This window comes from Ornithodoros turicata, chromosome 10, assembly GCF_037126465.1.
Source record: "Ornithodoros turicata isolate Travis chromosome 10, ASM3712646v1, whole genome shotgun sequence".
In the NCBI taxonomy this organism is placed as follows: Eukaryota; Metazoa; Arthropoda; class Arachnida; order Ixodida; family Argasidae; genus Ornithodoros; species Ornithodoros turicata.
Genome location: NC_088210.1, coordinates 16,986,615 through 17,005,217, shown reverse-complemented (window position 1 = coordinate 17,005,217; position 18,603 = coordinate 16,986,615). Strand labels below are relative to the sequence as shown.

Below are 18,603 nucleotides of genomic sequence, written 5' to 3'. Positions count from 1 at the left end.
AGTAGAAAGCAATCCTATTACCAAACAGCGTTCACACACACACTTCTCCTTATAGAAAGACGCCAAGTTGCTTGTTGTCGATCGATTTGTCTTATACGGCATGTGTTTGGATGTACGGTTGCGCCTCTTCTTGCAGACCCGCGCTGAGTGCCGAGCTGGAAGATTTGTTAGCGGGAATGCTTCACAAGGAACCCGACAAACGGCTCAGCGTTCCGGAGATCAAAGTGAGTGGCCGACGCGTCGTCTTCGGCATCGCCCTGCGTGGCGAGATACATCATGAATAATACGCCGTGTATCTATAGGCTATGATATGAAAGGCATACAGTAAGGAGTTTTAAGCCTTCTTTAGAACGTCTCGCACCAATGCAAGGCAGCGTTAGTGGAACAGTTTGTGCACGTGTCCTCGTAAGGCAATTTGCGTTGGAGGATTTCAGTCCTTGGGCTTTCTGAAGAGCCTCTTCGTCCAGACCTGTACCAATTTAATTGAGGTTGACGCTCAGTGCACTGTCAAATAAATTCCAGTTCCGCCTCGTGAAAGTGGAATGAAAAGAGCGGATATCGTTCATTAGCAGTGCGCATGAGGGCCCTACGATAGAAACTCGTTTTCACGTGATTTTTTCTCTCTGCCTCTGTTTGGGCACTTGGCTTTCTTGTCAGCCTGGAAACAAGAACCATGTAAGAAGTACTTGACTACAGACAGTTGTATCTGGGGGTTTTTTGTTTGGGCTTTTGACTGGAGCATTGATACCCGGCTTTAAAATTGTTACAGAAGGTAAAAATTCATAATTGATCTCAATCAATTCATTACCCTGAGGTAGCAGAAAAATACCCATGATTTGCGTAGGACGACTACCACTAATATGCATCCAGTATATCACTCGCGTACAACAACCTAAAATATTGCTCTATGAATACTTGTTTAACTTACGTACACTCTTAAAAATGATGGTGGTGGTGGTGGTGATGGTGAAAGGGCTCTTAAAAATGAACTTCACCACATAGCACGCTCCTAGCCAACCATCACCCCGATTGACAACGTTCTCGCCCTAGATTTGTTGAAAATGGGAGGAGTAGCCTATTTTATGCCATGCATAATGGCACAAAATAGGCTCCTCCTCCTGTTTTCAGCAAATCAGGTGCGAGAACGTTGCCATTCAGGATGATGGTTGGCTAGGAACGTGCTATGTGGTGAGGTTCATTTCTAAGAGTGTAGGGCATCCTTTGTGATGAAGTTCCATCTACTGCATAGTAAATACTTTCTAGAAACCGCAATCAGTCAATTTCCATCGTTATTGCAGAAAGTTACTGTATTGCAATCTCAAACAACTTCTTTACGCGCAGAAACGCGTATTGATGCGCTTTATGAGTCTTTTTTTTTTTAATGCGTTAGCGTTATAGTCCTCGCTACGCAAGAATCGCGGCGTGGTCTGTCTGTAGTCACGGCGCCGGCGCGTCGGCACCCGGCAGTGCAGCTGTGGTGGTCGAAAGGTTCAGACGCGTCCGGCGTGTGCGCGCCATGGGTTATGAAAGCTGCGCGAAGGAGCGGCGGCGAAAGAAGGCTGGGGCTGCGAGAGCGGGCAGCCAAGCTGAATCGGAGTATTTCTTGCATATAGTGCAAGCGACTCTTCGCGTAGAGATGACCTCATAACTGTTAGTTCACCTGGAGTGGCTGATGTAACAAAAAGCATCGTACGACTTCATCTAACGACACAGAAAAAGTTCACGTTAGAAAAGAGGGACAGAAAAGTATAGAAATGACGGGGTTGGTTCGTTTGCAGTTGCATCCGTGGATCAGCAAAAATTCTACCTACCCCATGCCTTCCGAGGAAGAAAACTGCGTCTTCGTGGAGGTCACGGAAGAAGAGATCAACAGCTGCGTTCGAACCATACCGAAGCTGGACACTCTGGTACAATTTTCGCAGAATTATCCTGTTTCACACTAACCAAGATCGTCGCGGTTTTTTTGACGCCAGTCTTCTTGTATGCGTGGTGATGGAAAATGCATCCATCTTCTTCTTTCTTTCTTTTTAGATTCTGGTGAAGAGCATGCTCAAGAAGCACTCTTTCGGGAACCCTTTCAGAGACTGCCCCAGGCACAGAGGTCAATTCACTAAAGGAGGAAGATCCAATTCAGCGCCCTCCTCTTTCGATTTGCTTCTCAAGAGGTATATCAACAAAACAAGACCTCCCTGCAGCTGTATACGCGTTCATGAAAATCACTACCTGAAAAAAGTTTGTTGATAACAACAGAGAAGTCAAGTACACCTTTATAAAGGGAACTCGATAGGCCATTCGTGCGTGTTGCTATCGGGTTTGGCGTTTTAGTCGGTACAACACCATTTCTAGAAGCCCTATCAATGCGAAGTGCATCCAGTTTCATAGCGGAAATTTTGTGGGCAGGTGCTCCGTTTGTAAGGGGTTGTCAGGTGTCAAGGCAGGTAGTGCAGATGGACACGTACGCGCCGTGCATCTCAGTCTGTTGTGAGGAGCTGAAGAATGTAGAGGGTTGGGTCAAGATCCACTTGGCAAAAGTAACAACAAAAATATAAAACACCGAAGCTTTACTTTAATGAATATAGGCTTTCATGCAGTGGACTGTATTTCGTCAGGTAAAAAAAAAATGTTTATATATATATATTATATTGTATTATTTATATATATTTATAATTTATAATTTTTTTTTCTCTTGTGAGGAGTGAAGCCTCTGTAGTCTGGCCCGCATAAATAATCGCGTTTGTGTCGTCGTGTGTACTCGCAGGTATCCAGTAAGAGAGATTGCTCGAAGGATCGGCCGTGTATTTTTGCCAAAACACTCGTAAAATATAGGAATACCGGATCTGTACCGGGCATCTACTAAGATGTGGGTGGAAGTCACGTCAAGATGACGCGTGGTCCCTTTTAAATGTGCGTCTATTGCTCTCGTAGGAAAGTGTCCCTGGAGAGCCCGCTGCCAGCTGTGGACGAGATGTGTTTCATGGACCACATCACCCAAAGTTAAATTACCGGGCGCTTCGTCTTCAGCCAGCCGCCTCCTTCGACAGGCGGCGGAGCCAACGCAACGCGGACCAAGACTACTGCGGCGGATATAGTTGACACCAGAGGACAGCTCTCTACATGCCGTCGCCGTTGCCTCTCAGCATTGCTGCGTTCAGTCTGACTCCAAGGCTGACCCGGCTTACGTACGGATGTTTGCTAGTTCCAACCGGATCTGTCTTTTTCTTTTTTTTAATTAGTGAGGCATTAATTCTCTAAGAACGCGTTGTCACAGCGGGTAGAAGAAGCCTGGTCGCGTAAAGGGCGTGACGTATAGTCAGAGTCCGCCAATCACAACCGTAGCTATGGTGACGAGCCGCCATTGGCCGCATAAGAAGCCACTGGTAGCCACAGGAAGCCTGTGTTTGAAATCATCTGCGTCGGTTTGGCGAAGCAGACGACATCGCGACTTTGATGCCCTCCTGGCGAAGAGGGCATTAAGCGGTCCTCCTTCTACTATGCTACCGTACTTCTACAGTGATAAAACAGAACTTGATCACGTGACCCTTTTAAGGCCAACTACTCCAGAGAATGATACTGTTATCACGCCTGATTTGTGCAGAGTGTGGGGCGTATGCCTCGCATTTTCGAAGAATCGGGGGGAGAAATCGATGCCATTCGGATTCGGAATGATGGTTGGCTAGCTGCGTGATATCCGATGAAGTTCTGTCTTCAGAGTGTAGGTGGCGCTGATCAAGGGCCCTTTGTCGTCCCCGGACTGGTTTCTTCGCTTCTTCCTTTGTATTAGTAGTACAGATACATCTTGAGTGACACAGATAACGCGGCCACATTGTGCGTATACGTTAACCAAACCGACACCGTGAAATCACATATGCAAAATTGCAAAAAGCCACAAATGTTACACCTCGTGGTATTCTTTTCGTTAAGCGTGTCCTGCGTGCGGGCGGTATGCAAGTCAATTGCTGAATACCATGCGCTATGTGTCGTGTGAATGCAGAAACTACGGACCGTAGTCTCTCGGGCCAAGAGCTGGCAGGGTTTTTGGCATCGAACTGCGTTTAAATCCATCACTCATATGCAATGTCTACTTGCGAGATGTGCCAGATAAGCTGAGCACAGGAAAGTGATATCTGAAGGAGTGATAACTAAACTTCAGAACTAAAAACGGACCTTCACAGTGTTACGAGTACGAGTGGGTACGAGTGTACCCTTGCATCTAGAATGACAATATTTTAACATGTTGTCACTTTTATCTTGCAAGGTTTGCAGGAGGATAAACAGTACACTTCATTTATCTTTTCTTTTCTTTTTCGCTTTTCATTCAGTGATTGATTTCGCATCCAATGTTCCCTCCTCTTTAAAAGGGCGGTTGTATCCGTTCCAGTCGATTTCGAAACAAAAGTGTCATTTTATTGGCGTAGTTTGACTGTTATTCGACGGAATACACGAACAAGAGCAGACACCGGATGTTAAGGGTATGCCGGAATTCCCTCTCTGCAAAAACGAGGAAACGTCACTCCCTAAGAACCAATTAGGGCGCGACCTTGAGAAAAGGAACGGCGCGGCCGTGGAGACGTCTCATAGAGTTACGGGCCTTTGGAAGCGGCGCCTATCCTCCTCTGAGCGTCGCCCTCTCCCTCCTCCGCTTAAGGAGTGACGTCACGCTACCGGTTAAAATTGGTTTATTAAAAAATCTAAGCAGTTTTTCGACGAAAAAAATTAGCCGGGTAGGTTGTCAATCGATGTCGAACGTAGTTGTTTCATAGATGGGTTTCCGAATGCGATTGTCCCTTTAAAGGAGTTGCGACATTTCAAGTTATTACGCATAAATGTAAAATTCAATTAATTGCATCGATGTGAACCTGCATTCGAAGTTTTACAGCAAAGTGAGTAGCAGGCGTCTCCTCCTCCAGTGAGGAAGCGCGGCAGAGGTCACGTGCTTACCACTACCAATGGGGTGTCCGAGCTTCGAGTACGTATGTTTAAAGGGCTTTAAATCGCTAAGTACGACGCGTAGAAAACTAATCTTTTTTTTCTCTCTCTACACTCTAATGTGCAATACGACGTGTGCATGATGTAATGAACCACATCTACCAAGGTGTCACAACCCCTTTAACAAGACAGCAGTATCCCGATCGGAGTGACAGGTTACAGCGTGGTCTAGTCTTTCCGGCAGCAGGAACTCATAACAAGAGGCGTAGCATCGACATTGCGCCTTGCAAATGCCTGCTAGAGGCTTGTAAGTGCTTGCAGCGCATGCGCCATGAGCGCCAACGTTTCCCCTTCAGTGGCCAGGTCAACGCGCGAGTGAACTAGCGCACGCCGTCTTGCAGCCACACTGCATTTAATGTTTCGCCTTTTGAAAAACAAAGCCAGTTTTCAGTACCGTCAAGGCCATGCCAACATGTGTACGGCTCGCGTCAAAGTTAACGTGAACTACGTTGCTATACCTGTGAAGCGAGAAGAGATAGCCACCCTGGCGGCGCCATGTGGAAAACAACGCCTTCATTACGAGGGTCGCCCACTCTAGCGGTAAATAGATGACCAAAATCACCCTCCCCCGTTATTTCTTCTAACCACTACCAGGGTCCGCATGCCGAAATGGCGTTCAAGTTAACTCTGATGCTTGCTGTACATGACATGCATTTACCAACGTGTGATAAACCCTTCGCCTTGTTCAGGCATAGATGGAAAACGGAACTGCCGAAGCGACCTTAAAGGGACGCTAAAGTGCAAAGAGTTGTCTTCGCGGAATGAAAGATACCGTTACCTTGACAGCAATACAAAAGGAACGGGATTCACCCGTTCGCTCCTTCTCAAGAAGGGCGGCAACGCGGAGCGGCCACGTCGTTGGTCCCCTCAAACGATATGTCCAATCATCGAGGGAGATCGTTTCGGGAGACCAATCAGAGGCCGCGCATCTTGAGAAGGAGAGAGAGAGGGAAAACGAACGGTGCTGTTTCTTTCGCTCATGAATCACGAACGACGCAACGGATGAATCCCGTTCCTTTTTATATTCCTCTCAAGGTAACGGCTTCTTTCATTGCGCGAGGAGAAATTTTTGCACTTTATAGCGTGGACTGTAGTGTGAGCATTTCAACGTGCAATTTAACAGCTCCTTCGCTACAGTTTATGCCATACATAGGAGAAATGGTGACTAAAAAACATTTGCCCTCGGTTCTCATTCGGCAATTATTATTGTTCAGCCGTTCCTTCGGACAGTGGGCGTGGCACTCTCGCAGGGGGTCACGCTGTAATATTTATTAAATTAATGGACCGCAGCGGAGCACTCAGCTCGACACGTAAGGTACAATCGATAATTCCGTAGATGTATCGTGCGGTTCCGCAGGCGTCGATTGTTGCAACAACAACAGGCTTTGTTGTTACCAGCAATTTCGGTTCCCTCATCCAGAAGAACGCATTTCCAAAGAGACGTTTTGGATAGACTAATACGATGTAGCTTTAGGCAAATGAAGCTCTGTAATTAGTGTTTTCCCCCCGGCACACCAGGGATTAGCGAGGGAAGCCAACTTTACGTGTGTGCTTGTCTATACGCCGTCCTGCGCCAGCAGGTTAGGTTAGGTCGGGTTAGGCAGGACGATGAAGTAGCGGTAAACATTGACAGTATTTTTAGCTTACACGATCATCCCTGCATTTGTATCGTGCACGTTTACCAGCCTCTGCGCACACTGTTGACGTATATATATATATGTATATATTTCATCCTGATAACAGTGCGGACCACACTATATTTCAGCAATACTGTGTTTAATGATTTTGTTCACCCTCTGACGGTACAAAGTCGATATGTACACACCGGGCTTATTGAGATGGCAGCCATTATCGTTAAAGATGCGTATAAATCTGGATACACAAGACAATCAACGGATAGTGTAAAATACCCTTTAATATCGGGGACCCCGATTTTTCGCGAATCGCGGACACAAGACACATACACAATCTGTAGATGCTAAAGTTCTTGGCTCGATTGCTTCACGATAGGCCTTCGATTATCCTTACTATATTTAATTAACACTAATTAATGCTTGCGCGGTGGAGCAGTTGCTTACTGGCAACCAAGCGTCAAAATAAGTTTGCGATTGTATCGTTGCTTTCCAAGAGTGAATACTTGCTCGAAATTTTCGCCTGCCCTTAAAATTAGCGAATTTTTCGCTGAAATTAGCGCAGAAAGTGGAAATGAAAGTGCTATTTAAATTAGAGCAGTGCGAATCGTCGTTACCTGTCGCATAACTGAGGACAACATAAATGGGGTGGAATTAATTTCTTAGGTTGTCAAAAATAGTCTGTTTGCGTCTAGACATCAAGTCTGTTATAGTTTTGTGGTCTCCAGCATAGACATCGTGTCGGACAAGTCAAAATGCAGTGTCCTACGAAGAATGGTTAAGTTCGAACGAGTTTCAGGCCTCGTTAATTAATTAATGAGCGTACAAGAGCGACAGAAATTCTGATAATTATGTTTCTTTTGACGGGCTTATTTTTCTTTTGACGTGAGACGGGGCAAAAAGATGCCACTTTTGATTTCGTGGTTGCGAATCGCCCATAATAATACCGGTATCAAGTATATATAACACTGGTAGCACGGTTCGCTAGGTTGATGTGAGGTTTCCTTACATTTTACATTTTGTGCTCTTATTTCTTTCTTTCCCTCTTCTCTTTCTCTCTCTCTCTCTCTTGTTACTTGCATAATGGATGGTATCCCTGACTCGTGGGTATACCATCTGCATAGTACCTCTGGTTAACGATCCGAAGTCCCTGCTGGTACATTTAGGAAGCGAAAAACCATTTCTTAGTGAATTGTGTACCAATCACCGGCCGACCCGTATAGACGCCAATGTACCAACTACCGAATAGTTAAGATTGTTTCCTGGTGCATTATGCTTCAATCACTGACCAGCTTGTAGAAGGTGTCAATGTACCAGATAGTCATTGCGAAGTATAGGACATCAATGTTCGAACGCGGGGCTTTCGATATCGATTTGCTTTCAACACGCATTTTTACGTTGTGATTACGTGGGAACCTCTTTGGCCTTCCTTGTCACGTCATGGTTGCATGTATAATATCTGCAGACTATCCGACTATGTAGATAATGATCACGCCCAAAACATCGCCCACCGCCTTGTGCCTCCTGTTTACCTATTTGAAAAGCTATAACAAGTAGACAACGTATAGCGTGTCTTAATCGCACAACTGATAACCGAGATTGATTACCAATAATGTATCGGACCAGAACGTATAGCAACCGGAGACAGCGCAGGTGATACTGGCACGGTTGTTTATCTGTCTTATTCAGCGGATTTCAAGGGTAACAGATATTTTCTTGCTACACTTCAGGTGGTAGTCGACATACAGTCGGGTATACAGGTCCCTCGTGCACGACACTGCCGATAGGGGATAGCAGGAGATTACGGACAAGTGTGTCGCAAGCAATACATGTACAGTGAACCCTCGTTATTATGACCATGGTCATTCCCGAAAATTTTGGTCATAATGCGGAATTGTCATATTAACGGGCGGGGGGGGGGGAGTTGCAGAGGTTTCCCTGCATTGTTCCCCAGGAGTATGGTCGTAAAACGCGTATGTCAGATTGTCGGGGGTCATATTAACGAGGGTTCACTCCTTTTGGAAGATTCCAAGGTCCGGGTGCAATCCCCGCAGCGCGACAGAAATTCCAGAGACAAAAAATGAGATTTGTCTGTTGTTGACTCTGTGTAGTAATTACTGATTCACTGAATTGACTGTGTTCGGCTTATATGACCTACATTTTTCGTATACCCAGTGATCAAAAAAGAGGTTGACATAACCAAGTGCCAAGTCCGACCCGCCTTTCGCTTCGAGCGTATAGAGCCAGTTTGCGCTAGTGACGAAATGCATGAGTGACACAACCTAAAATGCCTACTGATGATAACCATCTTTACTTCCTTATCGCACACGAGGTGATCCACTGAAGTGCTGCCCGCGCAATACTCAATAAATACCCTAACGCTACACTTAAGGTGATCCACTGTTTTGGTAGCATCACCACACCGAGCAGGGCTGCTTGACTGCCGGTACCTTCTACACCATCTACCATCTCCCGTCATTGTGCTCCATGCAATCACAACTGCCCCCTATAGTATGATTGAGTAGGAAGTCGCAGCACCTGTATATACACTACGAAGCACATAGCTTCTTCTTACGCTATAAACGACATCTTCAGGCTTCGACCACAATGACCAATTGTGACCAATGACCAACTTCTTGTAATAATCCATATTTTCGCTTCTAAAATGTGTGTGTCAAACTACAATAAAGGTTAGTTTTATCTCTTCGCCACTCATCTCTTCTCATTCTTACTGGCCTCACATTAAGAAATGTGCTACGCGCGACAATAGTGGGAGTTTCAGTTGTAGCACACGCCAATCGCAAACAGATAGTGTGTTCACACTGCGCATGCGCTAGACGCAAAGCCAGGTGCGGCGCATGCGGAGTATGCACTCTCTATTTCCTTGTGCACGCGAAGCGATTTGCCGTACGCAGTACTAAAATCCCTCGATAAGAACTGCAGCTTTGCAGCAACTGCTCCACACACGTTTTTCTGCGAGCCATATGCAGCGTCGAGAAGGTAGGTAAGTCCTGATAAGGTAATGCATCTTCTTATCAGCCGACAGGGCCAGGCATCTTATAGAAAGACGTATACTCCTCGATTACCACAAGCCAGAGTTGTACACGTTATTCGAAAAAAGTAATTGATTACAGTGACTGTTACTGCTGCGCGAAAATTGATTCTTTACCGTTACAAATTACTTCAGCAAAAATGGAATACGTTACCGACTCAAAATGTAACGCGTTACTTTTCCCGTTACTTTTAAATTGTGGGCCATAGCAAAGCCAACAAGCCTGCAGTGAATGCAACCATGCAGCTCTTGTTGCAAATTCTAATATGAGACACCAACATACATGATAAGTGAAATTCACAAATACATTTGCAAGCAACATACAAAACACATACACGCGTTTATTACAGATTTATACACACATTTAAAACAACAACGAAACTTCGGCTTCGTTTTGTTACTATTGTTATGTTCAGCCCCCGCAATTTATCAATACAGTCACCTATTTTACTGTTGCTCCAGTATAGGTCGCAGTTGTAAGGGATTATCATATTACTGTGGTGTGCATGGGACACGTGTGGACTAGAGACGGCCGTCACAATGACCTCTGCGTCATTGCTTCAGTCGAACTCTTGGTGGAACAGAAGAACAGATTGGCTTGCTGAAAAGGGTTGCCATTGTTCACAGAATGTTAAAAAAGTAATCGATTACTCAGTAATTGATTACCGAAAATTGTAATCAGATTACTTGGAAAATTACTTGCCTACAAAATTAATTGATTGCGTTAACAATTACTGAAAAAAGTAATTGATTACTAGTAACGGAATTACTAGTAACGCATTACGTACAACTCCACAAGCCATGCAGAGAGAGGGGGGAGGGGGGTGACGTGGTGATTCGAGCGGTCTGCCTGTCTAGATTGGCGGCACGTTGCCCAAGGAAGGGATGAAAAGGGTTGAGGGAAGGGAAGGCTCACACGTCTGGTTCTACAGCCATGCCATCATGCATGCCATGCAGAGAGCGCCGGAAACATGTGAAGTCCAGAGAAAGTATCAGGGCAGTGATCGGACGCGTCGAGTGTATGTCCTCCTGACGTCGTATAGCGGACCTTCCACTGGCGTTAATAGACCTCTCCCTGTTTGTAAAGAAATGACGTCATAGGGTTCGACAGCGCCACCAATTTGGTAGAGTTGAACTATACACTCGAAGCTTGGGGCGAACAAAAGGTCGCGCCCGAAAGTCACGGTCTTGAGAGGGGGATTACGATGATCCCTGAAAGGAACGCGACCTTCGGCCCTACTTTTCTTTCGATAGGAGGCAGCAAACAAGTGTCCATTCGTAGAACCCAGCACTCTCCTTCCGATTTGTTTCGGTTTCAGTCTGTCTACCAACGTCATGGTGACGTTTCTCGGGTAGAGGTCCATAGGCCTCTAGTCTAGTTCGATTCCCTTGGTTGTCACGACATCCTCAAGGTGGCTCAGGGCCGTTTTCGGACGCTCGGTCCGCGAAGTCCGACCACCATGTCCGGTCAACGTGCGTGGGACTCTCCGTGCTTGTTTGTCGGAATACTCATTTCATCGTCCGTACAACACGCCTGTTCGTGACCGCGGTCAGGTGAGATGAGAGTATCTGTTTCGTTTCTCTGAAAGGTCTACGTTATTACAGCTGATTCATTATCACTGTGTACGTAAAAAAAAAATCCAGTTTAGAAATGATCTAAAGTAGCCCTACTGTAGCAGCATTAACTGCCGTCAACATACTCCGTTTTGGCTTATTATAGTTAGTATTGGGGGGAGGGCCATGTAAAGACGGGTTATGGCCGCCTTCACCAACGTGCAATCCCATCCACCGTGCTGCCTCGATCATCCAATTTCGTGCCACCTCATTCACCGTGTCATGTCATCCATCGTGTCGTTTGTCGTCACATGAAAAGAAGGTGCCTCAAGGATTCTACACGCGAAATTTCAATCCTGTTTACGAACGCTGTGCATTTCTGGCAATTTTTGAAGATCTGCTGAGCTTCCACAAGTTTCGATGACGCGCGGAGCTGGTGACGTAATCATAAGCCCACAAATTGTAATGATGTCATGTTCTAGAGAGGGCACTCGTTTCCTAGCAACGACGCCGGCGTCCGTGGAGGCTCACGTGGTGGAGAAGTCACGTGACGCTGATCGAAAGAGGAGAAAACGGGTGAGATGTTTTCTCCCTCCTTTGTGTTTTTTTCGAAGGTCGGAGCTGTCGGATGATATGTTACGTGGGGCTCCGCTAACGGAGTGCAAAACGTGATCCCCCCAGAAGACGCGAAGGGCAACAACGTTGCCAGATGAGAGCCGGGCGCTCCGTCGGAGCCTAACAAAACGTCACAGTTCTCAAAAATAAATATTAATTTTCTCTAGCTTTCGCGTCACGTAGAGCCAAAATATTTTGCAGAAGTGTAAAGTGAGACAAGAAGATTTCAGTGACATAGCTTTGCTAGGATTCTGAAGACACGAGATTTAGTCCGTAGTGGCACTTTAAGCGCACTTCTTCGCAAGAAGGTCGCCTCCGTCCTCGTCTGTTTTCCATTATTTGACATATTTCAATTCAACCAACACGATTCACGGCTCCTTGCACTTTTGTCTTACACAATGCTCTTGCACAATGACTTGGCTGTCTTACACAATGCTAATGAATGCCCTGTTTTGTTTCTAAATATTACGTCTCAGCAGTGTGCTCGTATGCGAGTGTTGACTGGAAAGAGCGTATTATCAGCAAACGTTGCACAGCGAAATACAAACACACGAAATCGCTTCCGTGGCTTTTGCTGACAGGCAAGCGCTGCATGCGAGCCACAAAATTTAACCGCACAGGGGCTAGTTCACCCGGAGGCGTAGAGTGGAAGGCGTAAACAGTGTTTGAAAGAACGGCAAACTTTCAGTAGCTTTCGCGTTAATACTTTCTCCTGCCCCTTTGTGCAGCAACGATGGATTTTATGCGCAGCGGCATGGAGATAAACAAGCGTCCGTTGTGTTGCCTTAGTGTGTTTGATTGCCTGCCACAGGGCATCTCAATTTCCCGACGTTAAACTTTACAGAAAGCCTCCTTCATCACCCCTCGCTTTCCCGCCCATTTTCAATGAGGTCAAAATCGGCTCCTTTTTGAGGCTATGTCAACTGATCACGCAGTTTCTTTCTAGATGACGATTGGCACGACAAGACATGTGAGTCGGAATCCTGTTTATGCTGAAAGAACTATATACGCCGCCAGGGAATTGTCCACTCAAGCGTAAATGGCATCAGCACTTCCTTGATCATACTGCTTCCCCTGCTGCCCGCCAGTCGGGCGCTTATCGGAAGTCAATCCACACAAACAGTGGATTGGTTCAAAGTATTCACCAATCGTCTTTTACGAAACACGCGGCCGGCTGTGCTGTCTGGGGTTTTTCCTGGGTTTTCCTCAGACGCTTTCAGACATATGTCTGCACAGTTCCCTTAGAAGTCGGCCCAGGACGCACATTCCCCCAGGGCGTGAGTCGTGACGTTGCCCACATACGTGAGGCCGACAACAGCAAGCCCTATCACCACCACCACCACCACCACCACCACCACGAAACACGCGTGTGTGACATCGGAGAGGAATACAGTAACGACACCCTGCGTATTACGTATAAGAACCCTGCGTATTGCGTTATAATTGCGTTGAATGACTTCTGCACAATGTTGATTGACTCAGCATGGCAGAGGTGCAGTTCGACCGAGTCTATTACTCGACATGAAACGGCATGCTTGCAATGGGAAGCTCAAGGATTCGCTTGTCGTTTATCGTTGTGTCTGTCCTTGCTGCTATTGATCTCCCAGATCTAAGCATGCGTCGCAACTTGGAGCAATGACTCAACAAATTCCTATCTAACGAACTTTCAATATCAAAGGACCGACGAAGAATTCGCGCGCAATTCCTATGATCTTCTTCCTCGGCCAAGCTGCTCCATTAACACTGTGATAGAACCATGGTGTGGTGCTGCACAGAAAGCAAGGCTGCAGTACAGATCTTGGCTCTCATCTACTCTGTAAGTGCAATCCACCACGGATATATATACTATATAGGCACACCGTTAACGCAAATCCCCTTGCAGTCTTTCGCATTCTTCGTCGGGGTCATCTATATTGTGGCGGCTTGGCGTATCTCGGTGGCCATCGAACACTACAGTAAGTACACGTGACATAACACCTTACTTTCCGGTTTAATAGCAAAGGGATCCCGTTCAGGATTGTCGATTGATATGTCATCTTTTATTATTATGCGTATTGTTATTATTATTATATGTGCTTCACAAGACGTCTTCCAATTTTTCTTCAGGGATAAAAACGGGGCAAGTTCTTTTCTTTCTTTTTATTTATTTATTAATATTAATATTTCGTATGTTGCAGTATATGTAGTATGTAGTATACTATGCAGCAATAGATGCAGTAGATGCATATACTGCAGTATATGCGTGTAAGGTGATCCCCGGACAAAAAAAAAGACGCAGTTGAACTGAAGCTGCGATCGGAATAGTGAGGGCCTGAAATACGTGTAACCAGAATGTTTCGCTTTGAAACAGTCCCAAACATTAGAAAATGAATTTAATCGGGCTTTGCAGTCGGCTCCGCGCTCCCGGCTGAGTTCAGGCAACAGTGTGCGAGCCGACGTCACTGGAATCGGTTATGAAGGCAGGCTGCCCGTCACAAAATGTGGTCTTCCGACTCGCAATCTGCTGCCGAACCGTCACTAGAAACATCTCCGTTCGTGCTTTCGGTAGTATCTGATTGCAACCACCCTGGCGACGCCGTCAGCTGAGTGATTGGAAATCTCGCCGCCAATGCCGGTTACGTCACCGGAAAAGGCGAAGCAGGGAAATGCTGTTTCAACCGGAAGCCAGCAGTTGGTTTCGAACGCGATGGTTTTTGATGCTTTATGAAAAAACATGAATGAATTTTGCGACCTTTTTGGTGTTCTCTTTTCTGGAATTTCCCGATCAGCACAACCCAATATTGGTCCAAGGTTGTCCAGTATTGGGCCGGTATTTCCAATATTGGTCCAAGATTGGTCCAGTACTGGGTCCAGTACTGGGCTGGTATTGCCAATATTGGTCCAACATTGGTCCAATACTGGGCCGGTATTGCCAATATTGGTCCAAGATTGGTCCAGTAAGACGTCGATTTGGGCTTGTTTGTACAAAACATTGGTCCAAGGGGTGCTGCGCAGACAACTGACCCACTTTCATACCGCGCACCAGTATGGCCTGAGCAACCTTAGCGATGTATAAATAGGTAGCTTGTGTTTTAAGAGCAGCGAGTAGTAATTACTGGGATGACTTGTGACGCCATTTCTGAAACCCTCGTTCTCGTAAGCTTCGCTTCGTAGTAGCGACAGTGAGCTCCACAGGCGAGTAAGGAAGCCATCTTGTTTACGCTCCGCACAAGCGCCATCCGCAGTTGAGGAGCCGATCTTTTTTTTTAGATTGGATGTTAGCGCCGCGAAGCAACTGTGGCTATGAGCGGCGTACAGATGTGGACGGACGGAGAGGACAGCAGGAAGGAGTGGGGGACACGGGGACTATTAGTATGCGTCCTGGGCCAACTTCAGGGGGAACTGTGCCGACATTCGTCTGGAAAGTCTTCGGAAAACCCAGTTGAGGAGCAGAGACAGTGCACTGTACTGTGTACAGTGTACTGTGTACTGACTCAGTGTACTGTCCTAGAGACTGTCCAGATAAGGTCAGGGTGAGCCCAAAGCTGTCAATGTATCCTCCGTGGGTAGCTGCTGGCAGCAGGAACAACATTTCGGAGCTCACTCGATAGATGGCATCGTGAACGCCGTTAGGTGACGCTAGTGTGACGCGGAAACAAAATGGCCTCTTCTGCTCGCCCTTGGAACTCAGTGTCGCTATCTCGTCGCTGAAAATTTTGATAATATAGGATTTTGATAGATTGATGATAGTATTTCCGCGGTGCAGGACGTCCATACGTTTGGGTGACTGGAGGAGTGGACGGCTTCATGCAGTTTGTGGCCGCCGTCGTTCTCTACATGTACAAGAACAACGTCGCATCGGTAAGCCCCGGTCGGTTTGTCAACATCTTTCTTCTTTCTAACGCGCCTTTTGAAATGGACAGGACAACCAAGATGGACTCCTTCGATGTTACACTTACTTGATCTGTCAGATGCTCGGAAACTTGCTCTACTCGACAGCCACGTTCCTTCGGTACATGTTCATCGAGGTAAGATCCGTAGAAGAAACATTGATAGTGCTTCGCTGTAATAGCTACTAGCCGAGAACCGTTATCGACGTGATGCAAATGAGCTTGACTCGCCGAGCTCAATATCGCTGGCCGGAAGCCGGTCGAGGACGGTATAATGCGGATGAGGTAAACATTCTAGCAGTGTGCGTCGGGACATTTCAGGCACATGCAGGCTATGAAACCCTCAGTCCTCTCGTGCGCCATGTCCCCACACAAATGTAGGCTGACTCGTCTGACGTGTACATCTACTCCTACTTATTAAAGGGGCAGCGAAGTTCGAAAAATTTCTCGTCGTGAAATGAAAGACGTCGTCACCTTGACACCGACACCTTTGAGAGCCTTTGTCAAGGCTTACTTGGCTTTTTGCTCTTTGCTCCACCCACAAAGGAAAAATAAAGATTGATTGATTGATTGATTGATTGATTGATTGATTGATTGATTGATTGATTGATTGAGCACAAAAGGGAAACGATTGATCCATTGCGTGGTTCGTGATTTTTGCTTTATTTATTTATGCTTGCCCTCTGCCGCCCTTCTGCGGAAACGCGACAACGCGCAGCGTCCTGCCGTTGGTCTCCTCATTCCTCAAACGGCTTCCCGATTGGGCAAACGGGGGACAGGGGACGGACGTCTCCCATTTTCAACAAATACGAGAACAGAACGAAAAATCATTGCAAAAAAAGTTTCGTTCTGAGCACGGTATGCGGTCAAGTTCTGGCTTTACAGTGTATTTTGTGCACGTCTGTTATTTAACTTCACCGCTTCATTTCACTTCAGCGACCTCGAGGTAACACTAATTACATGCGACTATTCAGCACACAATTCAAGGACAGCGAGAATCACTCGCCGTAATGTCTATCATGTAATCACACTGCATCACACTGATAGCGCTTATTACGTCGCTTTCAGTCGTCCACACTGGCGGAGATGTATCGAACGATCACTTTCCCCGATCCGGTAAGCAGCATTCCTGGTGAGCTCTCTTGAAAAAAAAAGAAAAAAAAAGTTTTCCAGTCGTCCCAAAGACATCCTAAAGACCTCCATCTCGTACAGGTCCCTCCAACGGCAAGGATGACATTGACCACCTTTTGGGCCGCTGTAGAAGTGAGTACCTTTAGGCCTGTTCGTGAAGTTGTGACAGAAAAGAACTTGCGACTCCCTACTCTCTCATCTTCTCTCTCTCCTCTCTCTCATCCTCTCTCATCCTCAGCTCAGTCGCTGACGCTCGCACCCGCCTTCGGCTCAGACCACCGTTTGTTTGGCTCATTGCCGCTGATCCCATGGCTGCCAAGAGCGTAAAGTTGATGTGAAGGCAGTAGAGCTGATGTGCTCCCGCTTGCACTGACGTTGAGGAAATTCCTTAGTGGCCCCACTAGTAGCAGAAACTAACTTTCTTTTTAGATATCGTGTTAGCGCCGCGAAGCAACTGTCGCTTTGAGCGGCGTATATACGTGGACAGATGGAGCGAGGACAGGGGGGTTAGTATGCGTCTCAGGCCGACTTCAGGGGAACTGTACCGACATTCCTCTGGAAAGTCTTTGGGAAAACTCAGGGAAAACCTCGGACAGCACAGCCGGTGACAGGATTCGAACCCGTGTCACCTCCCAGTCTCGGCGTGGGAAGCGATCATATCCTAACCACTATGCCACGGGAGCTGGTGCAAAAACTAACTAAAGTCGCTAAACTAGCACCACCGCATACTGAGGACACCACTGAGGAATCTCCTCAACATCCGTGAAGACGGTCACTGGTAGCGATTAGGTGCGATCACAGGTGCATGGTGGGTGCTCACTGTTATCGGCAAGCTGCGCGGCCTGAATCAAGCCCTTGATCAAGCCCAATCGGCCCTTGAGTCAAGTCTCGAGTTAAACGCTCATTTATACTCGCATGCTCACACATGCTCGTACGTGGTTGCTCACTCGGTGTTCATGGATGAAGCGTACTCATTCTCTTGCGTGTTCTTTCAATGAGTTGAGATAAGATAAGCGCAAGGTGCTCATTCCAGGTGTGCCTGACACCCATATCTGATGGCTTTTCCGAGTTATTTCTCAAATGAGTCTCTTTTTTTTTTCTTTGTGTGTGTGGGAGGAGGGGTATATAGGGGGTGCGAAATCTTTTGCGAATGGTTTTTGGTGTTGTGAGGATGTTGGGGAGAGAGCTCGCGAAAAACAAAAACAAAAAAACACCAAATCAATCAGTCAAAAAACTTGTTGCCTCTCGCCCATCCTGCCGCAGCCACAAAAAGATGGGCGAGAGGCACTATATACGGGTGCCCGTTGTACTGGAACTGATGTCTTTAACTTCTAACGCTCGCAGGGGACGTTCTTGATGGGTTTCAGTTGTTACCACGATCGCCTCAAGGAAAGGCAAGAGGCAAAGGAGAAGAAGAAAAAAGCTGAAGAGTCAACATCGAGCTCGGAGGAAGCCCAATCCCCTTACTACCCTCCCTCTAGTCCCGCGGGCCGATCTACTGCGTTCTCTCCGGGTACCAGCAAGGTGGCCACCCCTTTCCACACCACTCAACTTGGCCGCGCTGTCCGGGTTCATCGTTAGCGCCATACTGTACTTCCAGTCACCTGTATTTACAAAATGTTTCTTCGTTGTCAATCCGCAAACTGCACGTAGAATAGAAAAGACGCATTTATTATCGAAACTCCAGTTCGACCTTTGAGACCAACGGAACGATATTTGAAAACTCTGGTGCGGGCTATTCTAACCTCGGAGGTATCGGTGGTGA

At 46.7% G+C, this 18,603-nt stretch overlaps 2 protein-coding genes across 3 annotated transcripts in view; both read left to right on the top strand.

The window, feature by feature from the left end:
- LOC135370722 (calcium/calmodulin-dependent protein kinase kinase 1-like) overlaps positions 1–9,328 on the top strand; it is a 129,581-nt gene extending 120,253 nt beyond the window's left edge. For both annotated transcript variants that reach the window (XM_064604536.1, XM_064604535.1), the window contains exons 15-18: positions 137–224; positions 1,779–1,907; positions 2,032–2,165; positions 2,926–9,328. In XM_064604536.1, coding sequence (XP_064460606.1) covers positions 137–224; positions 1,779–1,907; positions 2,032–2,165; positions 2,926–2,998 — 424 coding nt within the window. In that variant the 3' untranslated portion in view covers positions 2,999–9,328. The remainder of the gene's footprint in view (positions 1–136; positions 225–1,778; positions 1,908–2,031; positions 2,166–2,925) is intronic.
- Positions 9,329–13,261: 3,933 nt separating this feature from the next.
- Positions 13,262–18,519, top strand: LOC135370206 (uncharacterized). Its single transcript, XM_064603907.1, has 7 exons — positions 13,262–13,654; positions 13,721–13,793; positions 15,584–15,678; positions 15,741–15,845; positions 16,776–16,823; positions 16,920–16,970; positions 18,183–18,519. Exons 1-7 carry the CDS (start codon positions 13,595–13,597, stop codon positions 18,417–18,419), a joined length of 669 nt encoding a protein of 222 aa, XP_064459977.1. The 5' UTR covers positions 13,262–13,594; the 3' UTR covers positions 18,420–18,519.
- Positions 18,520–18,603: the final 84 nt, after the last annotated feature.

Bases quoted from the DNA above. Each gene is read 5' to 3' on its own strand.
- LOC135370206 (XM_064603907.1), top strand. From the start codon at position 13,595: ATGGTGTGGTGCTGCACAGAAAGCAAGGCTGCAGTACAGATCTTGGCT. The intron at 15,679-15,740 runs GTAAGCCCCGGT...TGAAATGGACAG, and splicing joins ACAAGAACAACGTCGCATCG to GACAACCAAGATGGACTCCT. The intron at 15,846-16,775 runs GTAAGATCCGTA...CGTCGCTTTCAG, and splicing joins TTCGGTACATGTTCATCGAG to TCGTCCACACTGGCGGAGAT.